The sequence below is a fragment of the Pyrus communis genome, chromosome 15, assembly GCF_041283825.1.
Source record: "Pyrus communis isolate YQ-2024b chromosome 15, ASM4128382v1, whole genome shotgun sequence".
In the NCBI taxonomy this organism is placed as follows: Eukaryota; Viridiplantae; Streptophyta; class Magnoliopsida; order Rosales; family Rosaceae; genus Pyrus; species Pyrus communis.
In genome coordinates, this window is record NC_142579.1 from 6,439,027 (window position 1) to 6,458,796 (window position 19,770).

Below are 19,770 nucleotides of genomic sequence, written 5' to 3' on the forward strand. Positions count from 1 at the left end.
TGTGCATATATATGTGAAAGACTGACCCTAACCCGGGCGAGTACTAAGACCGGTGCAGCAAACAATGAGCAGATAACATAAACATAGTCATGCCACAATGATTCGATAATTGTAGTCAACGTAATATTATTCACGTCCATAAATATAATTAAGGCATCAATAATAATGTGCATACCTGTGCATCCGGTAGGATGTAGCATAACGTCATAATTTCTATCAGTGCACTAAATCTTAATAGCGTCACGCTAATCTAGGCGTATTGTGTAAAACTCTTTATGAAATGTATAAATGGAAACTAACAATTATTTATATACTATAAAAGAAAAGATCCACTCACAGTTACTTGTGATGTCACATCCGTTCGAGCTAGGAAGCTAGAGTCTTTGATAGTAATCACACCAAAGCATAATATTGGGACCCATTAGTAACACTTAATTAAAACGCTTGTATTTGGAGAAGCAGATGACAAATTCAAAATTAGCACATTGAAATACGCTACGGAATTTCTCGGGCAATTTTTGTAAAAAGTCAACGGTTAACCCTAAAAAGTCAACTGAGACACCCCGATGATCAACTACGTTAAAATTTTAGAATTTCACTAGCCTAAGAGGGTTTCCCAGAAAATTCCGAAAAACTCAACACGTGGAATATTCCAAGAATATTTCAGAGAATATTCCCAGAATATTCTAAGCCCATTTTGGAACTGGGTTGGGTTAAAACATCAGCCTAAAGGTTTAGGCCAGTTGGGCTAAAGATTTGGGCCAAAGACTTTGGATCGGGTTTTGGGCCTAAGGCTTTCTTTTTTCTTTTTCTTTTTTTATTCCTTTCTTCTTCTCCGGCTGGAATAAACCCAACTCCGACCAATCCAAAGCTTCACTAAACCTAGCCTTCTAATATATCAAATCAAAGCTCAAAGGACAAGGAATCAAAATATACCTTGGTTTCCTAGGCCGTGGCCGGAGTTGGTTGGAAAACGGCTCGAAAGCCATCGAAAAATTTGGGAAGTTCCTCCCCGCAACGGTTCTATACCAAAACTCACATGAAGACCCTTAAGAAAGCTAGAAATATATACTAAAACATGATCCAAGACGTTTTGGGTGGTTTTTGGAACTTACCATTGTCAGAAATCGAGAAATCTCGTTGAAAAGTATGGCGATGGTGCCATTTCTGCATCTGTGCATCAAGCTCATTATCAAGTTTGAGAGAATGTTTGGGAGGAGCAAGAAATATGGAGGTGGGTTGTTGGGTGCATCGTCGGGGCTCGATGTTTGCCATTGCACCATCTCAGTGTAGCCTAATAGGACGGGAGAGGTAAGGAGTTTGAGGGAATGAGAGATAGCTTGAGTGAGATAGAAGAGAGGCCGAGTGAGAGAGAGAAATGGGGAGAGCTAAAGAGAGTTGGGATGAGTGACACATGGCAAAAGAAGAGTGGCATGTTTATGATTTGTGGGACCCACGGGCCAGGAAAATTATAAAATATTTAAAATATCCTTAGACAATATTTTAAATTATAAAATACCCGGAAATTCAAATTTCATAAAACACCCTCAAGTTTCATAGTTCTGTAAAAACTTCGTCGTAGGTCCAAATTTGATTCCGCTTGCGCCTACGCTTTCGTATCATCGAGTACTTCAAGGATATGGTAAATTAATATCTCAAATGCGTCACGTAATGATGGTCAACAATAGTCAACACTCTCGCCACTAGGTGCATTTTCGTCAAATCACTCTTTTAGAATTTATAAAATTGTAAAAATAGGGACGGGTTGTCACAAAGACACATGACTTATTTTAGATATAAAAATAAACGAAGTAAAAATGAGATAACAAATTAATGATTTTGAAAAATTAAAGATAATTTGTTTAAAATTTTAATTCATATGACAAATTAAAAAAGACGTATGAATTCATATGACATCTGAAAAAAATAAAAATAAAAAAAAAAAAAAAAAAAAAGAAGAAGAATATAATAAATAAATAAAACCCAGCAAATATCATTGCTAGACCCAACAAAAACACAAAAACAGCCGCACACTACTAAAAAAAAGAATATAATAAATAAATAAATAAATAAAACCCAGCAAATATCATTGCTAGACCCAACAAAAACACAAAAACAGCCACACACTACTAATCAAGCCCACAAGACGGGTCTGGTTTCAGATTGGGCTCCAGGATAGGAACCAACTTTTCAAAATTGTCCTCATGTTCATACATGTAGACCCAAGCAAAGCAACAAGATACCCCACCAAGCCATATAAAATGTAACCTTGCAGAATTTATAGGGCAGAAAGTTTTAATGAGGGGAAATAAACTTTTCTCTTAATCTTGTCTATAAATAAAAAAATCATGCTTGATATGGATTTAGTGGGCATGGTGGTGAGACTAGTACTTAACAGATCGATCGGATCAAAAATACACGTTTCCAACTCAAATAAAGTAGCCACTTAGTACTACAGTTTGTGATTTTTTTTTTTAGCTGTAATTGAGATGTCTTTGATTAGATTCTCGCCAAGGGCGAATTTGAACCATATTATTATGGCTAGTTCATTGTGACATTTAGCCACTCTCCTTCCCCCTTAGTGTAGATATTATCATTCGTTAAAAAAATAAATAAATATATAATAAAAAAAAAACTCAAATAAAACAAAAGGTACAATCAATTTGCCCAAACTACATAACTAAAATCATTATTGGGCCAAAATTTAGTATGCACATTTAATTTCTTAAGAAAGTTTTGATGTTAGTACTTAGCCCTCATTTTTTTTTTTTTTTGACACTAGTTAGATTAATCATGTTTAGTGCATTCAACCTTGAGAAATGCTAAGGAGATTATTTTAAAGTGAGATTCTTCATGGACTATCTATCACTTTATAGTTTAATATTAATTTTCGTACCAACATTATAAAACATTGTGTTAAAAACATGAGAAAGCAAAGAGTCTATGGAGAGTCCCACTTTTTAAGAAAGTCTCCTCAGCATTTCTCTTCAATCTTTATTAAACATCTACACACTTACCTTACTATTCTTTCCTTAACCACTTGAGACTAGTTATTCTTTCAACGAGCAAATATAATGATTACTTTTTAGGGCATACTAGCAAGGGTGCCCGCGCGTTGCTGCGGGAATGAAAATTGTACAACACATAGAAGTTCTAAAAAAATTATATACGTATATACAGTAGAAAATACTATTTACATACATGTGCAAATTTATTTACAACTCTATCAACAATAAGGAACAAAATAGGTGTCCATGGGCGAAATGAAGTCTATGGTTGTAAATTGTCAAATTCCATACATGTCAAACTTCATTTAGGAAACTGAAACCATAAAGAATAAAGTGATAAACACGCAAAACAGTTCACAATATGAAACCGTTGCTTCACTAAATAAGCAGTACCAACAAAATCATGCTTGTTTTGCTGCAAAAGAATAAAGTAGAAAAAGGGAAACAAAATATTTATTTGTTGTTTTATTTTATGTGGAAAAAACTTGGAAGGAGAAGCGATAGTGAAAAGATCATATTTATTTCAAATTTTTAGACAGAGAAAAATAGTACAGAAACCAACAATGAAGGCACATTCTGAGAAAGTATTGATGAAAACACAGTACACATACGTGCTTAAACCTTTCCTCCTTTTGCTCAGCCTGTCTTTGGAGTAGATTAGACAAAGGGAAAAATTGTGTTGCGCAATTTAGAACCTGATATAACAAAAGCATAACTAAAAAAAAAAAAAATTCCAGAACCTGAAGTGCCTTTTGAAAGCTTGGTCCTACTTTGAAAATCTACAAAGGGAAAAATTGTAAACCCAAATTAAAGCTTCTTCTCTTACTCTAAAGAAAAATGGAAACTTTATATGGAAAAAAATTGAAATTCTGCGTAATCAAAAGTGGATCAAAACTCTAAATAGATTATCTTAACGTGTAGGAGATCATTGTTAGAATTTGAAAACAATTGAAACTTCATTTTAAAACACAGACTTAATCAATTGATTTATATTTAAATGGAAAGAAAGTAGTGGTTAGTTTTACCTATCGTTTGTTTAGTGTCGCTCAATTTCCAATTTGTATTAAAAGCTTCAATTTTTACTTTCCTTCCATTCCCCTGTGCATAATAGTCCAGTAGCTCTTGTTTACCTACAACAAATTGAAAACCATTTGGGGAAAATAACTAAGCCTTCTGTTATTAGATTCTTGGTAGGCAAAACAAGAAATTTACACACAACAAAACTATTAAAACTTTAAAACCCAATTCCCAAATTAGGTTCTCGACTGGCTAATGATCATATTGGATATAAATTATCATCCCGAACACTGCAATGCTTGATTTTTTTTATTTTTTTATTTTTTTTTGGAACATTCTAGTTAATCATTATTTAACTGAAGAATACAATTCGTAGAACAATAATTAGTAGATAAAACTAAAGGGAACAAAATACCAAAATTTGCAGTTAACAACATAGAGCTAAGTGAAAAATACAAAAAATAAGGATAGGAAGGCAACCAAAATGTGACTCTTACCTGGGTTTGGTTATGTTTCTATCAACTGCTGCCCTTAACTAACGAAATAAGCAATCTCTTAATGTAGCACATTTAGTCATCAACACACACACACACACACACACACACACAAAGATATTATGTATTACATTCTAATTTTTCTTTACTTACATTTTCATTCTATTTGTTCAAGTGTGTAAACTTACACTAATTCTCCATAATTTTCAGTCAATTCCATTGTAATTAAAATAAATATTGAGTATATATGCACTTATAAACACACAAAATTCAGTTTTCCATACGAAAGCACATACATCAAATCAATGTTCCTACTGTATTCATTTAATCAAATGACACATCAAATATAATAATTAAATTATACCTCTAATTTATAACCTTTTTATTTCGCTTCATCTGCAGCTAAAACCAAAATTTAGACAGTCCCCAATATTATTCTATCAAATACCAGATAGCAACACCATGTAAAAGTTATATTGGGTGTCCACACCCACACTTATACTTTACAAATAAATTTGAACTTTGAATCACTTGGGCTTCAAAAATATATGCACATAAATTTGAAAGAAGATGAATAAATTAAAGAAAAATCACATCTACTGGCAATTCAGACTGACCAAGAGTTGCTATCGAGCTCTGCCGAAGACAACTCTGCATTGTTGACAAAGTCTAGAACAACCTGGAAATTTAAAGCCAAATAAGGAATCATTTACTGAAAATCTTCACAAAAAGGTGCTAGTTTCACAAATAAATGAAACCCAGATTAAATTTCTTGATAAAAACTAAGAACTTCAAAGCTTAAGAAAACCCATGAATCCAACCATAAAAAATATGCAAACTTTCACACTGGCAAACCATTCATAAACCAAAAATGATATCTTAAACAAAACACATGAATCCAACTCAAAAATGCTCAAATTTAAAACAACCAACACAAATAAAATATCAAACATGGTTCATTGTCTCTCTTCGCATTTTAAATCACACAGTGTTGCCCAATATATTATCATATTAACATTTCATATACTCATGCATTAGATAAAAAATTATATCTATGTTAAAATTACATGGATTGCTTTATCATGGTTTAAGAAAGCAACCACAAATCTTAGTATCTACATGTTCCTCAAATTATCTAAAATACTAAAACAAAACCCTCACTTCTCACTACATGTTTAAGATACATGAACCCATACAAACCTCTTCACCATTCACCAATACCATTAGTGCTCAAAAGCCAAAAGAAAAAAAAATCATTAAATAAGATGGCTACTAACCAAAGCATCCTTTGAACAAATTAAGAAATTCAAATAAAATTAAACACTCAGAAAAAAAAAAAGAAACACAAAAAAGATATGCTTGAATTGTCAAGGAAATCAAGATACTAATAAATACAAAGATAAGTTTGAATTGTTAATCAAATAAATAAATAAATAAGACAAAGCATTTCCAAACGTTGATTATGTCTGATGAGTTAATGCTATGTGATTGCCCTGGATTCCTCTTTCCATCCTTTTCAAGCCATGAGATGATTGCTTCTGGTGTATTACCAAGAATATGGAGGCTGCGCTGATAGTGGCCAATTGAGTTCCAAGACATGTTATTGAAGCGGTTTGCAGGATTGATCTGCCCAAACCCAAATCCTATGAAATCGATAACGAAGAAACAGAGAATAAAAGGAAAAATGTATTATAGCATACTATGTCCTGCTTCATACATATTTAACCCTTCAATTAAACACATTTCCTTTTCATCAAAATTAGCATGAATATAATAGTGCTTCCAGCAGAAAATAAAAGGAAAAAATGACAACGGAAAAAAATTGACAACCCAAGACATATAAGTTTAGAACAGGCCAAACAATGACAACCCAACAAAACCAAAGATTTAATTAAATGAAGCATAATTCAGTAAATCTCATAATTTATTTATTTCATTTTTTGACCAATCAAACAAACCATCACCGGAGAAAGAACCAGCACCAAAAAAAAAAAAAAATTAAATACCTTGATCGCAAACAGCTTGCCAGGTTGCAGACAGAAAGGCCAAAATTCAAACAACTTCTTTTGCTGAAGCCAAATATGAAAGCAGATCAGAAAGGCAGACCCAAAGCACGAAAAAAGAATCAAACAACATACAATCAGCAAAGCAGAAAACTCACCAAAAAACCTTAGATCGCATTGATAACTTTTCCTGAAACCAAAAATCAAACCGCATCGCAAAGCCACACACACCCAAACAACGAAAAAAAAAATTGAAATTAGACACGGCAAGAAACGCAAAAAACTCACCAGAGATCGTTAGTTTTCCGAGAAGAAAACAGCCGTGAATAATCGGCGAGACAAAGACGTGAAAGACGGATAGCGAGAACAACGAAAGCGTGGGAGAGAGAAAAAACCTAGGCTCCAAAATAAGGAAAAGCTGAAAATGGTGAGAGAGGGAGAAGGGAACCCAAAGAAAAGGCAGAGTAGAACTGGAGCGAAAGAATCACCGATGACAGACGCGTGGTTTCCAAGGGTAGAATCGTCATTGTACTGTAGAAAAAGCTTAAAGATACAGCTGATGGGAAAAAATTTGGAGGGCATTTTCGCCACTCCACTGTCCGTGAACAGTACACTGGCGTTTGGGTTTTAGTATAGAAATAATTTCCTCCTTAATTTTTAGATAAAAAACAGCCTCTTCAACTCTTTACCATAATTGGGTACTTGCTCCATTGGTTCGCAAAAGTGTCAATAACAATAACAAGTAACAACCATCCACTTGATAAGTTTAGATCTCTTAAATTATAAGTTCGTAATTAATTTATCTCTCTATCTCTTAGTGTAAATATATCGTTTATCATTAAAATAAAAAGATAAATACCTTTTTGATCTATCATTGTATTTCAATTTAGTCCCTCAATATTTTTGGTTTTTCCTTTTGTGTCCCCGTATTTTAATATGTGAACAATGTTGGTGATTTATAAAGGACACTTTCATTATCGTCGAAACATTTTGGTACAATAACGTAATGCCAAGGGAAAAAAATACACAGAAAATTATAGACAATATGATGACAATGAAACTGCTCCATACAAACCCTTCTCCTTTAAATGAAACTCTACTGTATTTTTCACCAGGGACCACCTCATCAAATTATTAAAACCTCAACCTCCAAAGTCCCTATCTGGTAGAGTATTTCTCATGTGATGGACATCCTTTGTCCCATTCGAAGAAAATGGAAAAAGGCAAAGAGACCTTCCCCTTCTGAGCTTCTCAATAATAATTCGTATACATTGTTTGTAACTTTGTAATGCTGCATATGCATCAATCAGTAAGGTAATTGAATTTTGCATGCCAAATATGAGAGAGAGAGAGAGAGAGAGAGAGAGAGAGAGAGAGAGAGAGAGAGAGAGAGAGAGAGAGAGAGAGAGAGAGAGAGAGAGAGAAGAAAGTGGTTGAGTGCGATTGGGACCAGACTGATCGGCCGTGTGGACCACTGCATCTATCTATCACATGATAAAGCTTAAGCTTTGCTCTCTATATTCCCAATCCCTCGTGTTTATAAACCTATTCCTAGGACACGTAAAAGTGAAACATTTTTTGGTGTGTGGTGCCCTTGTCATTGTGTTGGTGCCAATTTTTCAATACCCATCCTCAACAATTTGAGGCTCCAAAGTGACTACAGTGTAAGATTCCGTATTTTTAGAATTTATTGTGGATATTATTTTTCTAAGTAGGATGAATTACTTAAGTGGAAGAATTATGCATGTAGTTATGCATATTGACACTAAAATATTTTTATGATTAAGAGGATTAAAGGTGGGAGGTGACACTATCTTTGTACTTCATGCAAGTGGACGAATCGGAAAGTACAAAGATAGAGGTTTCTGACTTTCAAGAGGCCGTTACCCCTATGGAAGATTAGAATCTTAGACATAAACTACTTTTTTAAGTTGAAATTGGACATTGGGGCTGAATTCCTCCTAGTGGCCGAACCCCCCCTTGTTTTTGGTTAAATTTTGAACAATTTTCCTTTATGTTTGGATTATTTGTTTGTGATTTGTTTTTGGATATTGAGTTTTTAATTAATTACCATCCTTGAATACTTAAAATTATTTGAATGGATAGAACTTATATGCATGTGAGCGATTCAAATTAATTTTTCATTCTAGGTATGATTAGTGGGGAAATTAGTTGTCTGGCAGATAGTGCAACCACGCACATCGTTTTGCATGAATGCATCTATTTCACTAACTTCATACCTAAGAATGCACCTCTGACAACCTTCTTAGGCCCATCCAACCTGATTGAAGGATACAGTAAGGCACGCATAATGTTGTCCAATGGTACAATCTAGACCATTGATGAGGCACTCTATTCTCTATGTGTGACATCCCGTCCCGAAATTATCGAAAACGTGCGTGTGAAATGACACTTTTATCCCTAGTTCGTTTTCGTTACATTATTGGTTGTTTTGTATGGTGTGGCATGTGTTGGGCCACACACACACACACACTGTCACTCTCACTCTCACTGTCTCTCTGTCCATTTCCCTGTCTTTCCCCCCGAGAATCCCATTCCTTCTGAAAACGTACGGACACACACACAAGTACACGATTCACCCACAGATCGAAGGAACCAGGACCACATTCGAGTTCGTGGGGCAGAGAGGAGTGCAGCTGTACCATTTTCAGGTAAGAAAATCATCGTTTTCACGTTGATTTCGCGAGCTCCGTTTGGGGTACTATTCATGAAAACGTAGTTTTTCACGTTTTAGAAAATTTGAAGCTCATAGGTGGCTTGGTGGAGTCCCCAGGAGTCTCGGAGTACTTCGTTTGAAGGAGTTGGACGTCAGAATCGCCATTTTCGAAGTTGGCCGGTTTTGGAGAGATTCCATGATTTTTAGCCCTTAAAAATGGTATATTTATGTTCTCCTAGTTCTAGGCGTCATTTTGGTGCAAGAATCGTGAAAAATGGTTGAAAAACGAGAGAGAAATCGAAGTTAAAAGTTTTTCCAGTTTTCCGGCGCCGGCGACGGCACTGGAGGTTCGCCGGAGAAGGAAACGGAATATTCCGTCAAGTCTGACGGAATATTCCTGACGCCGTTAACGGAATCTGTCAAAACTGACGGAATATTCCTTACGGCGTCAGTTGACGCCGTCAGCGTGCCAGGCACGTGCCTGTGCGTGGGGGCGCGTGCGGAGGTGGAAAATTTTTCTAAAAATTTGGGTGTGATCCTGAGGTTGTGTAGAGCACGTTGGTATATTCATTTGTCCAATTTGAGCAATGTATGAGAAGTTATTACAAGAAGTTGGTTATGTGCTTTAAAATTGACGTTTTTATAGTTGTTTCGCATATAGGTGATACGTATCCCGAGGACGAGCGTGGTCACTCGAGGCAGGGGGGCTACGACCCTTCCACATATCAGTGAGTGGGCTTTTGGTTTTCCGTATATACCTATATACATTTATTTTCCTAGAAATTGTTTAAAAAGGGTTAATTGTTTTATGCCATGCACCATATTATTATCGTTTATGCATCATTGCATGCATTAGTAGTGGCATACATATACATATGCATATTTGGTGCTGTGGACGCACAGGTAAGTGCCAGGTAAGTGGTATTCATGTTTATATTCAGTAGTGGTTTGAGATGATTAGAGAGCTCATAACCTGCACCCCCGGTGTTAGTGCTCCCGCCCAGAGTAGTCCTTCACGTGATGTTCACCTCCCGCACCACACGCTCAGCTTGGATCCAAGTTAGGTGCACAGTCCTGTCGTACAGACCACATTAGGTGGTTCCGACTCGTAGGTGACCCACGATTATTCGCACAGCCTTCACGTGATCGTAGCACTAGAGCGTATATATGTATTACACCCAGGCTTGTCGTACAGACCACTTTAGGTGGTTCCGACTCGTGGGCAGGTTCAGTTATTGAGTTTGAGATTTGAGCTCTATATGCAGCCGTACAGGTCACGTTAGGTGACTCCGGCTGCCAGATTATATGTTATGATTACGATCTATACCTGAGCACTTGCATTTCATTATGAGAATTTGACATGGCATATTCTTGAGCATGGTTGGCATATCTATACATACATATATATGTTTATTTTCTGGGAAGTATACAGGTTTTATGGCGATGGGTTAGAATGTATTTTACTAAATGATTTTCGAAAGGATTTGTTTTTGCCCACTCACGCTTTTGTTTTGCGCCCCTCCAGGTTCTAGTTGCTTAGCAGTTTCGGTGGTTTCCCAGAGGGCTTTTCCGGCATTTCTGACAGACACTCACCAGCGTAGGGTCACCTTCGGGTGTACTGTTGTCGCATCTTTTCTTTGGACTGCTGTAGACTTATTGCTCTGAATTTGTGTCTCACTTACGTTAGCACTTGTTTTAGTACTTTGTATGCTAGTTTTTAATTATTCGTACTTTTTATATTACTATTTTATTAGCTTCCGCACGTGCACATGGTTACGTCACCTTCGTGTGACGGCCAGCACGCCCTGATCTTGGTCGGGGTGTGTCACTATGTTCTGGAAGAACGTTGTTGAGTTTCAAGGACATTAGAGATAATAATTACCACGCTGAAACCTACGTAGAAAACAAAATTGAATTTATGTGCATAACTTCCTATGAATATGGCCTAAAGCGTATTCTGGAGAAGATGGAGCGTATCCCGGGTGGTCTGTATACTACGACCATACGCCTCATAGAATGCCACTATGTGGCCGGCCTTACATCAAGGACCGCACACGAAATTACACTTTGGTATGATCATTTGGGACATCCTAGAAGAATAGCGATGCGCCGTATCCTCAAATCATCACACGGGCATCCACTAACCCGAAGTTTAGGTTTGATTCAAGGAATTGCATGTCAAGCCTGTTCAATGGGAAAGCTTATCATTAAGCCTTCTTATGACAAGATTCGTTTGAATTCTCCCATTTTTCTACAAAGGATTTAGGGGGACGTTTGTGGACCGATTCACTTTCCATGCGGACCATTTAGATATTTTATGGTTTTGGTTAAGGCTCCCACACGTTGGTTACATATGTGCTTGTTGTCCACAAGGAACATTCCATTCTCCAAACTGTTGGCTCAGGTTATCAAGCTCAGGGCTCACCACCTTAATTATCCGATCAAATCCATTCAATTGGATAATGCTAGAGAATTCAAATCTAAAACTTTTGATGACTATTGCATGTCGGTTGGGGTTGAAGTTGAAAATCTTGTACCCCATATTCACACCTAGAATGACCTGGCAAAAGCATTCATTAAGCGCTTACAAATGATTGCTCGATCGTTGGTCATACATACCAAGCTTCTGATCGCTGCTTGGGAACATGCAATATTGCACGCAACCATGTTGGTCCGCTTGAGACCTATTATGACCCAACCATATAGCGTGTTTCAGTTGGTTACTGGTTATGTGCTGATTTTGTTGCCCTTATGTATAAAAATGGGGCCTCAGCGAAGAATGGGAATCTACATCGGATATGATTCTCATTCAAGTATTTGTTACTTAGAACCTTTTGACAGGCGATTTGTTTACCACTTGTTTCATGGATTGTCATTTCTATGAAACAGTTTTCCCGTCATTAGGGGAAGATAAGAACGTTAACGTTCCTGAAGAACGATGTGAATTATCATGGATGAATCCCAGTTTGTCTTATTTAGATCCCCGCACCACTCAATCTGAAACTGAAGTGCAGCGCATATTAAATCTCCAGAGCATAGCTCAAAGCATGCCAGATGCTTTCACCAATCTAGCACAAGTGACAAGATCACATATTCCAGCTGTGAATACGCCTGCAAAGATGAATGTACCAAATGTATGACGAACTTCCCTCCTATAGGCCTGGGACGCCACTTTGGCCGATCCACGTACATTAGCAACTAGCCAATCATCTACCCCTACACACAAGCGTGGCAGGCCTTTTGGTTCAAAGGATTCACACCCCCAGAAGAGGAAACACATGGCACATGCTGCTGAAAAGCCTACTGTGAATCTGACTATCACTTACTTATTCTATCTAACTCATGAGGAAATTCTAGATTACGGAAGCGTCCTTGAAGAGACGAATCCTCCTCCTGAGAATAGTGAGATTTTGATCTATTATGCTAGCTTAGATGATGTATGGTGTAGAAATGAGATGATCGTCGATGATGCATTAGAATATGTAGTAGTTATTGAGATCATGTTGAGCGATAACATTGAACCCTGTTTCTTTGATGAATTTTGACATAGAACCGATTGGTCAAATTGGAAACAAACAATCCAAGTTGAACTTGATTCGCTTTCGAAACATAAGGTGTTTGGACTTGTAGCTCCTACTCCTTCACATGTGAAACCCGTTGGCTACAAGTGGGTTTTTGTTCGGAAGCGTAGTGAGAAGAACGAAATTGTGCGTTACAAAGATCGTCTTGTTGCAATAGGCTTCTCACAACGTCTCGGGATTGACTATGACAAAACTTATTCACCCATTATGGATGTGATTACTTTTTGCTACCTTATAAGTTTGGTAGTTTTCGAAAAATTGAGTATGCAACTAATGGACTTAGTAACTACGTATCTCTATGGGGATCTTAATACGAAAATTTTTATGAAAGTTCCCAAAGGACTTACATTAACTAGATCAAATATTTCCAAACCCCGGAATACCCTCCCAATTCAACTGAGGTGTTCACTCTACAGTTTGAAGCAATCTAGAAGAATGTGGTATAACCGTCTGAGTGAGTATTTGACTAGTCAGGGATATATGAACAACGAACTATGCCATTATGTGTTCATTAAGAAGTCACATTCCGGTTTTATGATAGTTGCAGTATATGTCGATGACATGAATCTCATCGAAACTCTTGAAGAGTTCGTGAAAACTGCGCGCACCTGAAGTCGGAATTTAAGATGAAAGATCTAAGAAAGACTCGATACTATCTCGGTCTCGAGATAGAGCATCATTCGGATGGAATCTTAGTTCATCAATCAAACTACACCTAGAATGTGTTGCGCCGTTTTAATGAGGATAAAGTGAAGCCTTCGAGTACTCCTATGATCGTTCAATCACTAGATGCAAAATGAGATCCCTTCTATTCGAAGGAGGATGATGAAGAGATTTTGGAGCCTAAAGTTCCTTATCTAAGTGCGATAGTCGTTTTATTATAGTTAGCTCAATGCACTAGACCCGACATTTCATTCGCTATTAATCTTTTGGCAAGATACAGTATTGCACCAACACGCAGACATTGGACTAATGTTTAAGACATCTTCCATTACCTTAAGGGTACTACGGATTTGGGCTTGTTCTATCCCTACAGATCCTTGAGTAATGTCATACCTCCCGCTTCTTAAGTCAATTCTCATCTTATTGGTTATGCAGACGCATGATACTTATCTAATCCGCACAAGGCACGTTTTCAAACGGGTTATGTCTTTACCTTTGGAGGCACTGCAATCTCTTGGAGGTCAACAAAACATACCTTAGTTGCCACCTCGTATAACCATGCTGAAATTCTCGTCTTACATGAAGCAACTTGGGAATGCTTTTAGTTGAGAGTAGTTGTGGGCCATATTTGAAGCTCCTACAATCTTTACCTCGTCGTTGATATCCCTAGGACAATCTATGAACACAACACAGCATGCATCAAACAACTCAGAAAGGGTTACATCAAAAGAAACAACACTAAGCATATAACGCCGAAGTTTTTCTTCTCATATCAACAACAAGAGCATCAGAAGATTGAAGTCACGCAAATCCGTTCACAAGACAATCTGACCGACCTCTTCACCAAATCACTACCGAAGATGACATTTCAGAAGCTTGTTCAATGAGTAGGTATGCGTAAACATTCTGAGTTGTAACATTGCTAGTTCTCTTTGGAATTGTGTCAAACTCAAGGGGAGTATCCTGAAGTATACTTGCTTGATCTTAATGTACTATTTTTCCCTACGATTAGGAGCATTTTCCCACTGGGTTTTTGCTACCTAACTAGGTTTAACGAGGCACCCACATTGGGTTGATCATATTCCTGATGACGTCCCGTAGACGTTTCATTTGACTTTGCATTACTCATGCATTTTTCCTTAGACTATGGATTTTGTCCCTACTCGGGTTTTTGCCATAGCCCTAGGGTTTTTTGTGAGACTTACTTCCTTATGCAAGTTCCTACCTTATTGAGAATAACGTGTTCCTTAGAATCAATGCCGACGAGTCGACTTCCTCAACTTCTACATGATGCTGAATCTACCTTGAGTATTTACACACTGAAGGGGGAGTGTTGTAAACTTCCTATTAAAGTGTGATTGTGTAAATCCTAGATTAGACTTGATTCTAGTTATCCTTTCCTATTTGACTTGTATTCCTTGGAGATAAAGGATTTCTTCTCTCCTTTATTACTATAAATAAAAGCACTACGTAGGAGGGATAACAACACACATTCCCCTACAATTCTGCAAACACACATCTCTCTCTCAATCTCCCCTTGCCGCCGGTCCCCCTTCCCCTTGTCAGATAAAATAAGCTATAACAAAAGATACATTCTTATTTTATTTGGTAAACAAGGCAATCAGAATGTCAATCTGTTTCTTGGCCAAATCCGCATAAAATGAGGCATGCAAGGTGGCGTTAGAAAGCTTATAATTTTCCCTTCAACTTTGCAGAAGGAAAGTTTCCCTAAAAACATCATTTTCATGACTTCAGTGCCCACACAAGCCCGAAAGGTCAATCTACCCAACACTGTTCATGTGCACTGTTTTAATCGGCACGACCAAGTGGCCTGGAATTAAGGGCTAAGATTTTGGTACAATCACCTTCACTTTCTAGGGAATCAGCTTGATTTGAAAATCACTTCAAAATTTCATTGTTTCATCACTTTCAAGCAAAACAAATTTCGCTTGTCCTACAATCAAAACATAAAAGGAAAGTATAAAAAAATTCCAAAAATATATATGTACATGTAACTAAGAATAGAGTAAAATATAATAAATTATTGACTCATCAAAGGCCACGCATAAGATGCTATAATTTTATAATTTTAGTGGTCCATAAGAAATGCTACGATCAACTGCACACAACTAACAAAATCATATCATTATAACTTCATAATCATTATCCACTATAAACTGGATGATATTACTAACTTTCAAAAGATTAAATCATGTAAAAAGAAAAAGAGAGAAATGTCCTATCATTACAACTTTCATAATCATATTGTATAAGTATCATTATTCATTACAAATATCCTATCCTTCTTGGGTATTTGAAATGGTAACGTGGATTGAGTCCACGTATCATGCTTGCCATACATTTAGTTCTGTCCCATGATGTATTATAATAAATTTAAAAACAATAAGCAAATAAAAAAATAAAAAATAAAAAAAGCCTATGAAAATCACGAGAATGATTACCTTTGCTTCAATAGCCCCATCAAGTACTTTAGCCTCACAATGAGTGAGTGAGAGATTTTCTTTGAAATTCACATAAGGTGGCAACTTTTATCATCCAAATAGATTTGAACTTTATGCAGACATCTATCTCAGTCAGTAAAGTAATTCTAACTTGGAAAATGCTGGCCAGGCAGTAAATGCACCCTTTTGTTTAGGTGAATCAGAAAAATCTGCTTTTCCTACTCTTTCTTTTCAACTGAAGTAATCCATATTGCTTGCCATTTTATGCAATTATTGGTAACACAAACACTCAAAAGTCAACTAGCAAGGCAATGGGCAAAAAATTGGGACTAAACAAACCATGCTTTTCATTTCCCATTGAAAGATATACATATCCATAAAAAGATATAATAAGTTCCAAACAGAAGCATCAAGGAAGTGCTTGAAAAAGAGAAGCAAACAGTTTGACAAATGAAGAAAAAAACACGAACTTTAATTTTACTAAGGTGATGGAGGCCAACCAACTCCTCCTGCATCCTCATGGTGACCAAGTCCTTCATAGAACCTCAGCTCAAACTGGTCCAGCCTCTCCTCACCATCCCACATCTCGGCATAACTCTCGTCGTCGTCATCATAGTAATCATCCAATTCACCGGCTACGAATTCCCATGCCAAATACTCTGAAGCATCAGAGAAGTCTGAGCAATCTTCCCACTCATTCCTCTCATAGTAGTCCAGAACAAGAGGCCCCAAAACCTTCAATTTTGGGTACTTTTCTTTCAGGAACTTGTCCTCAAGTTTAACATCCCAGCACCCTCTCAAATCCAGAAACTCAAGCTCGCGGCAGCTTGAGAGTATTTGGAGAGCACTTCCTGTGCTGATAAGATGGTATGCCATCTCAAGGTGCTTGAGCCTAGGCATTGTGGTGGCAATGGCACAAGCCTCGTCATCCAGCAAAGGCTTGCCTGCTGTATCCAATGGGTGCATGTTCCGACACAATGCTACGAGCATTTTACAGTTCTTTCCAATGGTCTCTAAAGCACGAAAACTAATTTTGCCACAGTAGCTAAGATCCAGGAAAGTGATATTAGAGAGCCTTCCAGCAGTCTTTTCTACTATAGAATCACTAATTTCACTTCTTGGCAGCCTCAAGGTCTGAAGGGAACCAGCACTTGCAAAACCAACGAGATTAATTAATCAATTATCATAAACCACTCTTCCTCCACTTGCAAAAAAAACCTTAATTAACAGAAGACATTGAATATATAGTCTTAATTAATAGTGATTTGAAAGTATATAAGAAGATAATCATGACTGAAGGTTCCCATTGTACTAAATGCAGTCTAATGGGATTGCACAAAATGTTCAATTATCGGAAACAAAATGACGGAGCATTCGCATATACAGTAAAAATTTGCTAGTATGCTTACTGATCAGCGATGTGGGAGAAGATCCTATCATTTTGGAGGCCGGAGACTGAGAGCTTTCGGAGCGATCCACAGCTTCTTGCAATCAGCGTTTCGAGCATACGATCGAGGTGGTGAGGTTCGCATCTGTTACTCCAGTCCTCAATGTCAATCTCTTGCCAGCAGTAAGGCCCCAACACTGCCTTGTTCCAGGATTGGCAAACCCTCGGGATCACTGTCAGTATCTCCTGTAGAGTGAGGTTGCTGAAAATCAGACCCAATGCATCAGGTATCAATTCATCCCAATGCCGAAAATCACTTCCCACTTCCATCTAGTCTGCCTTCAGAAAAATGATAAAAAAAAACAAATCAATAAATTTTAACAGCTAATCCATACCATTAAAGTTGAAAAACAAAATACGATATTTCTACATAAATCTCATGTAAAAGTAATAAATTTCTTGGATTTCATGAGAAAATCAAGATTAAAAAAACAAAAAGCGTGAGCAGATGTAAATCCATGATATTTTTCCAATAATAAATACTGCTGGAAAACAAAATGTTCATCTATGCCGATAAAAACAAGAATTACAAAAACAAAAAAAATAAGACAGAAAAAAAAAAAACAATCATCAAAGATTAACCGACCGCATGTACAGTAGTTGTATGAGAACATAAACAGAAAAACAGCAGCGATAAATGACAGATTAATTCATCAAAATTACGACCAAAATCTTGCGTAGATCCGGCAACATTACATGTGAACAAAAAGAGGTTTCTGTCCAAGTGGGAGCTAAAAGCAGTAGCCAGCCAACGAAAGAATCGAAATCCAGGAGGTTGGAACTTAGAAGACAGAACATGAACAGATCAAGAGGAGAGCCAAAACCCCACTTTGCGAATCGAAGAAAGTGAGTTAAAAATTACAAATTTAAGCTCTGAATTTTGCATTTTTTTTAATGATTTGGGAACCCAAAAGCACAGAAAGAACAACTGCTGCATCTCAAAGTTGCAGTCTTTGAGCTGCCCCTGCTTTTGCAACAAGTTCGACACTGAACAAGATTAAAGTTTTTACCTTTTACTGGATTTTGTTCTTGTTTTTGTAGAAGAAAATTGGACAGAAATTATATGGTAAAACATAAAAACAACATTAGACTGATTAAACGGCCTGAAGAGGGGGGATTTGTTAACCTTTTAAGGATTTGGATTATGCGAACAACTCACCTGTTTATCCGCAGAGACTCAGCAAGGAAGAGAGGGAAAGAGAGAGCTACAAATGCAATCCATCTACCACCAACAAGCAGAATCCAAAACAAGAAAGGTAAAAAAAAACAGAGAGTGAAAAAGCAAACAAATACGTATGAAATGAGGTAAATTACCTATTGATTGATATCCGCACTCCAACTCTCTCTCTCCCCACTTGGAAAGCAGAAATTAAAAATGGATACAGGAGATTGTCACAATTAAATAAATACGACCAATTTCTAATGGGCAGATATCCACACACGTATATGAAATTAAAATTTCCTAAATTTATTGGAATTTTCTGAAAGATAGGATGTGTGAGATGACTAAATGAGCAGGTGCAGTAAATAACACTGTGGAGAGATGGAGACTCGAGAGAAAGTTACATTTTCCAACTGGGTTGTGTGGGAAAGGGAGACACCGACACGAGTCGGTGGCTTAAAGGAGTGAGAGAGAGGTGCTGCAATTGCAAATGCCCATCTGAAAAAACTCGAAAACTCATTATTGTTTATGATATTTTCTGATTTTTTTCAACACTGTTGAAGAAAATGTTGCATTTTCCAACTTGAAAAATATTGACCACACTTAAAAGAGTGATTCAATTTTCAACCCGCAGGTTCCAATGCTATCTTTTTTTTCTTTTTTCTTTTTCTTTTTTTTTCCTTACTCTGCAAAATAATTTGACTGGTTTCTTTTGCTTCGGTCAATATCCTTCTCTTTTTTTGTATTTATTTTTTCCAGGAACAAGTTAAATCTGTTTTGGGTTTGCAGTAAATGGAGGTAGAACAACTGGGGAAACTCAGATGAAGAGTTAAATTTGTTTTGTGTTCTATCTTTTCGGAAGGCCAAGTTTGTTGACGATTCTTCTGTAAATAGCTGCTACTACTACTAGAAAATTTCTCTTATTGTGACATTTTTATGTGTAAAAATCATTCACTAATTTTGTGTAACACTACTAGATTAAATTGCAATAGGACCCACTATCATGGGCTAACATGGATTAAATTGGAAAATGATTCTCGCCGGATCATTTTTCTAGGAATCTTAAAGATCCTGTAATCGTGTTCGTTTATCGTAGAATCATTTTCCAATTAAATTAAGATGAGATGTTGTAGACCTAGTAAATAGGAATTTCATAGGTATAAAATTATGAGTATTTATTATAGCCTTTACGTATCACCTGTATCAGAATATCATATATATTAATAGCTGATAGTCGTTTATATATATACGAAGTA

General features: G+C 36.8%; 1 protein-coding gene and 1 long non-coding RNA gene across 22 annotated transcripts; both read right to left on the minus strand.

Moving 5' to 3' along the window:
* Positions 1–3,151: 3,151 nt before the first annotated feature.
* Positions 3,152–7,159, minus strand: LOC148690442 (uncharacterized). Of its 13 annotated transcripts, none has more exons than XR_015957340.1 (8): positions 6,681–7,159; positions 6,526–6,588; positions 5,975–6,145; positions 5,137–5,198; positions 4,034–4,138; positions 3,749–3,787; positions 3,620–3,653; positions 3,152–3,321 (listed from the first exon to the last, which is right to left on the minus strand). It is a non-coding gene; the product is annotated as an uncharacterized LOC148690442 (long non-coding RNA). The 13 variants fall into 13 exon arrangements; XR_015957339.1 differs by having other exon boundaries at positions 3,152–3,423; XR_015957344.1 differs by having other exon boundaries at positions 3,152–3,787; positions 6,681–6,712; positions 6,811–7,159.
* A 9,069-nt stretch (positions 7,160–16,228) lies between these two features.
* On the minus strand, positions 16,229–19,039 carry LOC137749211 (F-box protein FBW2). Of its 9 annotated transcripts, none has more exons than XM_068489326.2 (4): positions 18,667–19,039; positions 18,512–18,574; positions 17,315–17,631; positions 16,229–17,055 (listed from the first exon to the last, which is right to left on the minus strand). In XM_068489326.2, the coding sequence occupies exons 3-4, from the start codon at positions 17,620–17,622 to the stop codon at positions 16,386–16,388; spliced, it is 978 nt and encodes a 325-aa protein (XP_068345427.2). In that variant the 5' UTR covers positions 17,623–17,631; positions 18,512–18,574; positions 18,667–19,039; the 3' UTR covers positions 16,229–16,385. The 9 variants fall into 9 exon arrangements, with proteins under 9 accessions (XP_068345427.2, XP_068345433.2, XP_068345438.2 ...); XM_068489332.2 differs by having other exon boundaries at positions 17,315–17,627; positions 18,667–18,918; XM_068489337.2 differs by lacking the exon at positions 18,512–18,574 and having other exon boundaries at positions 18,667–19,009.
* Positions 19,040–19,770: the final 731 nt, after the last annotated feature.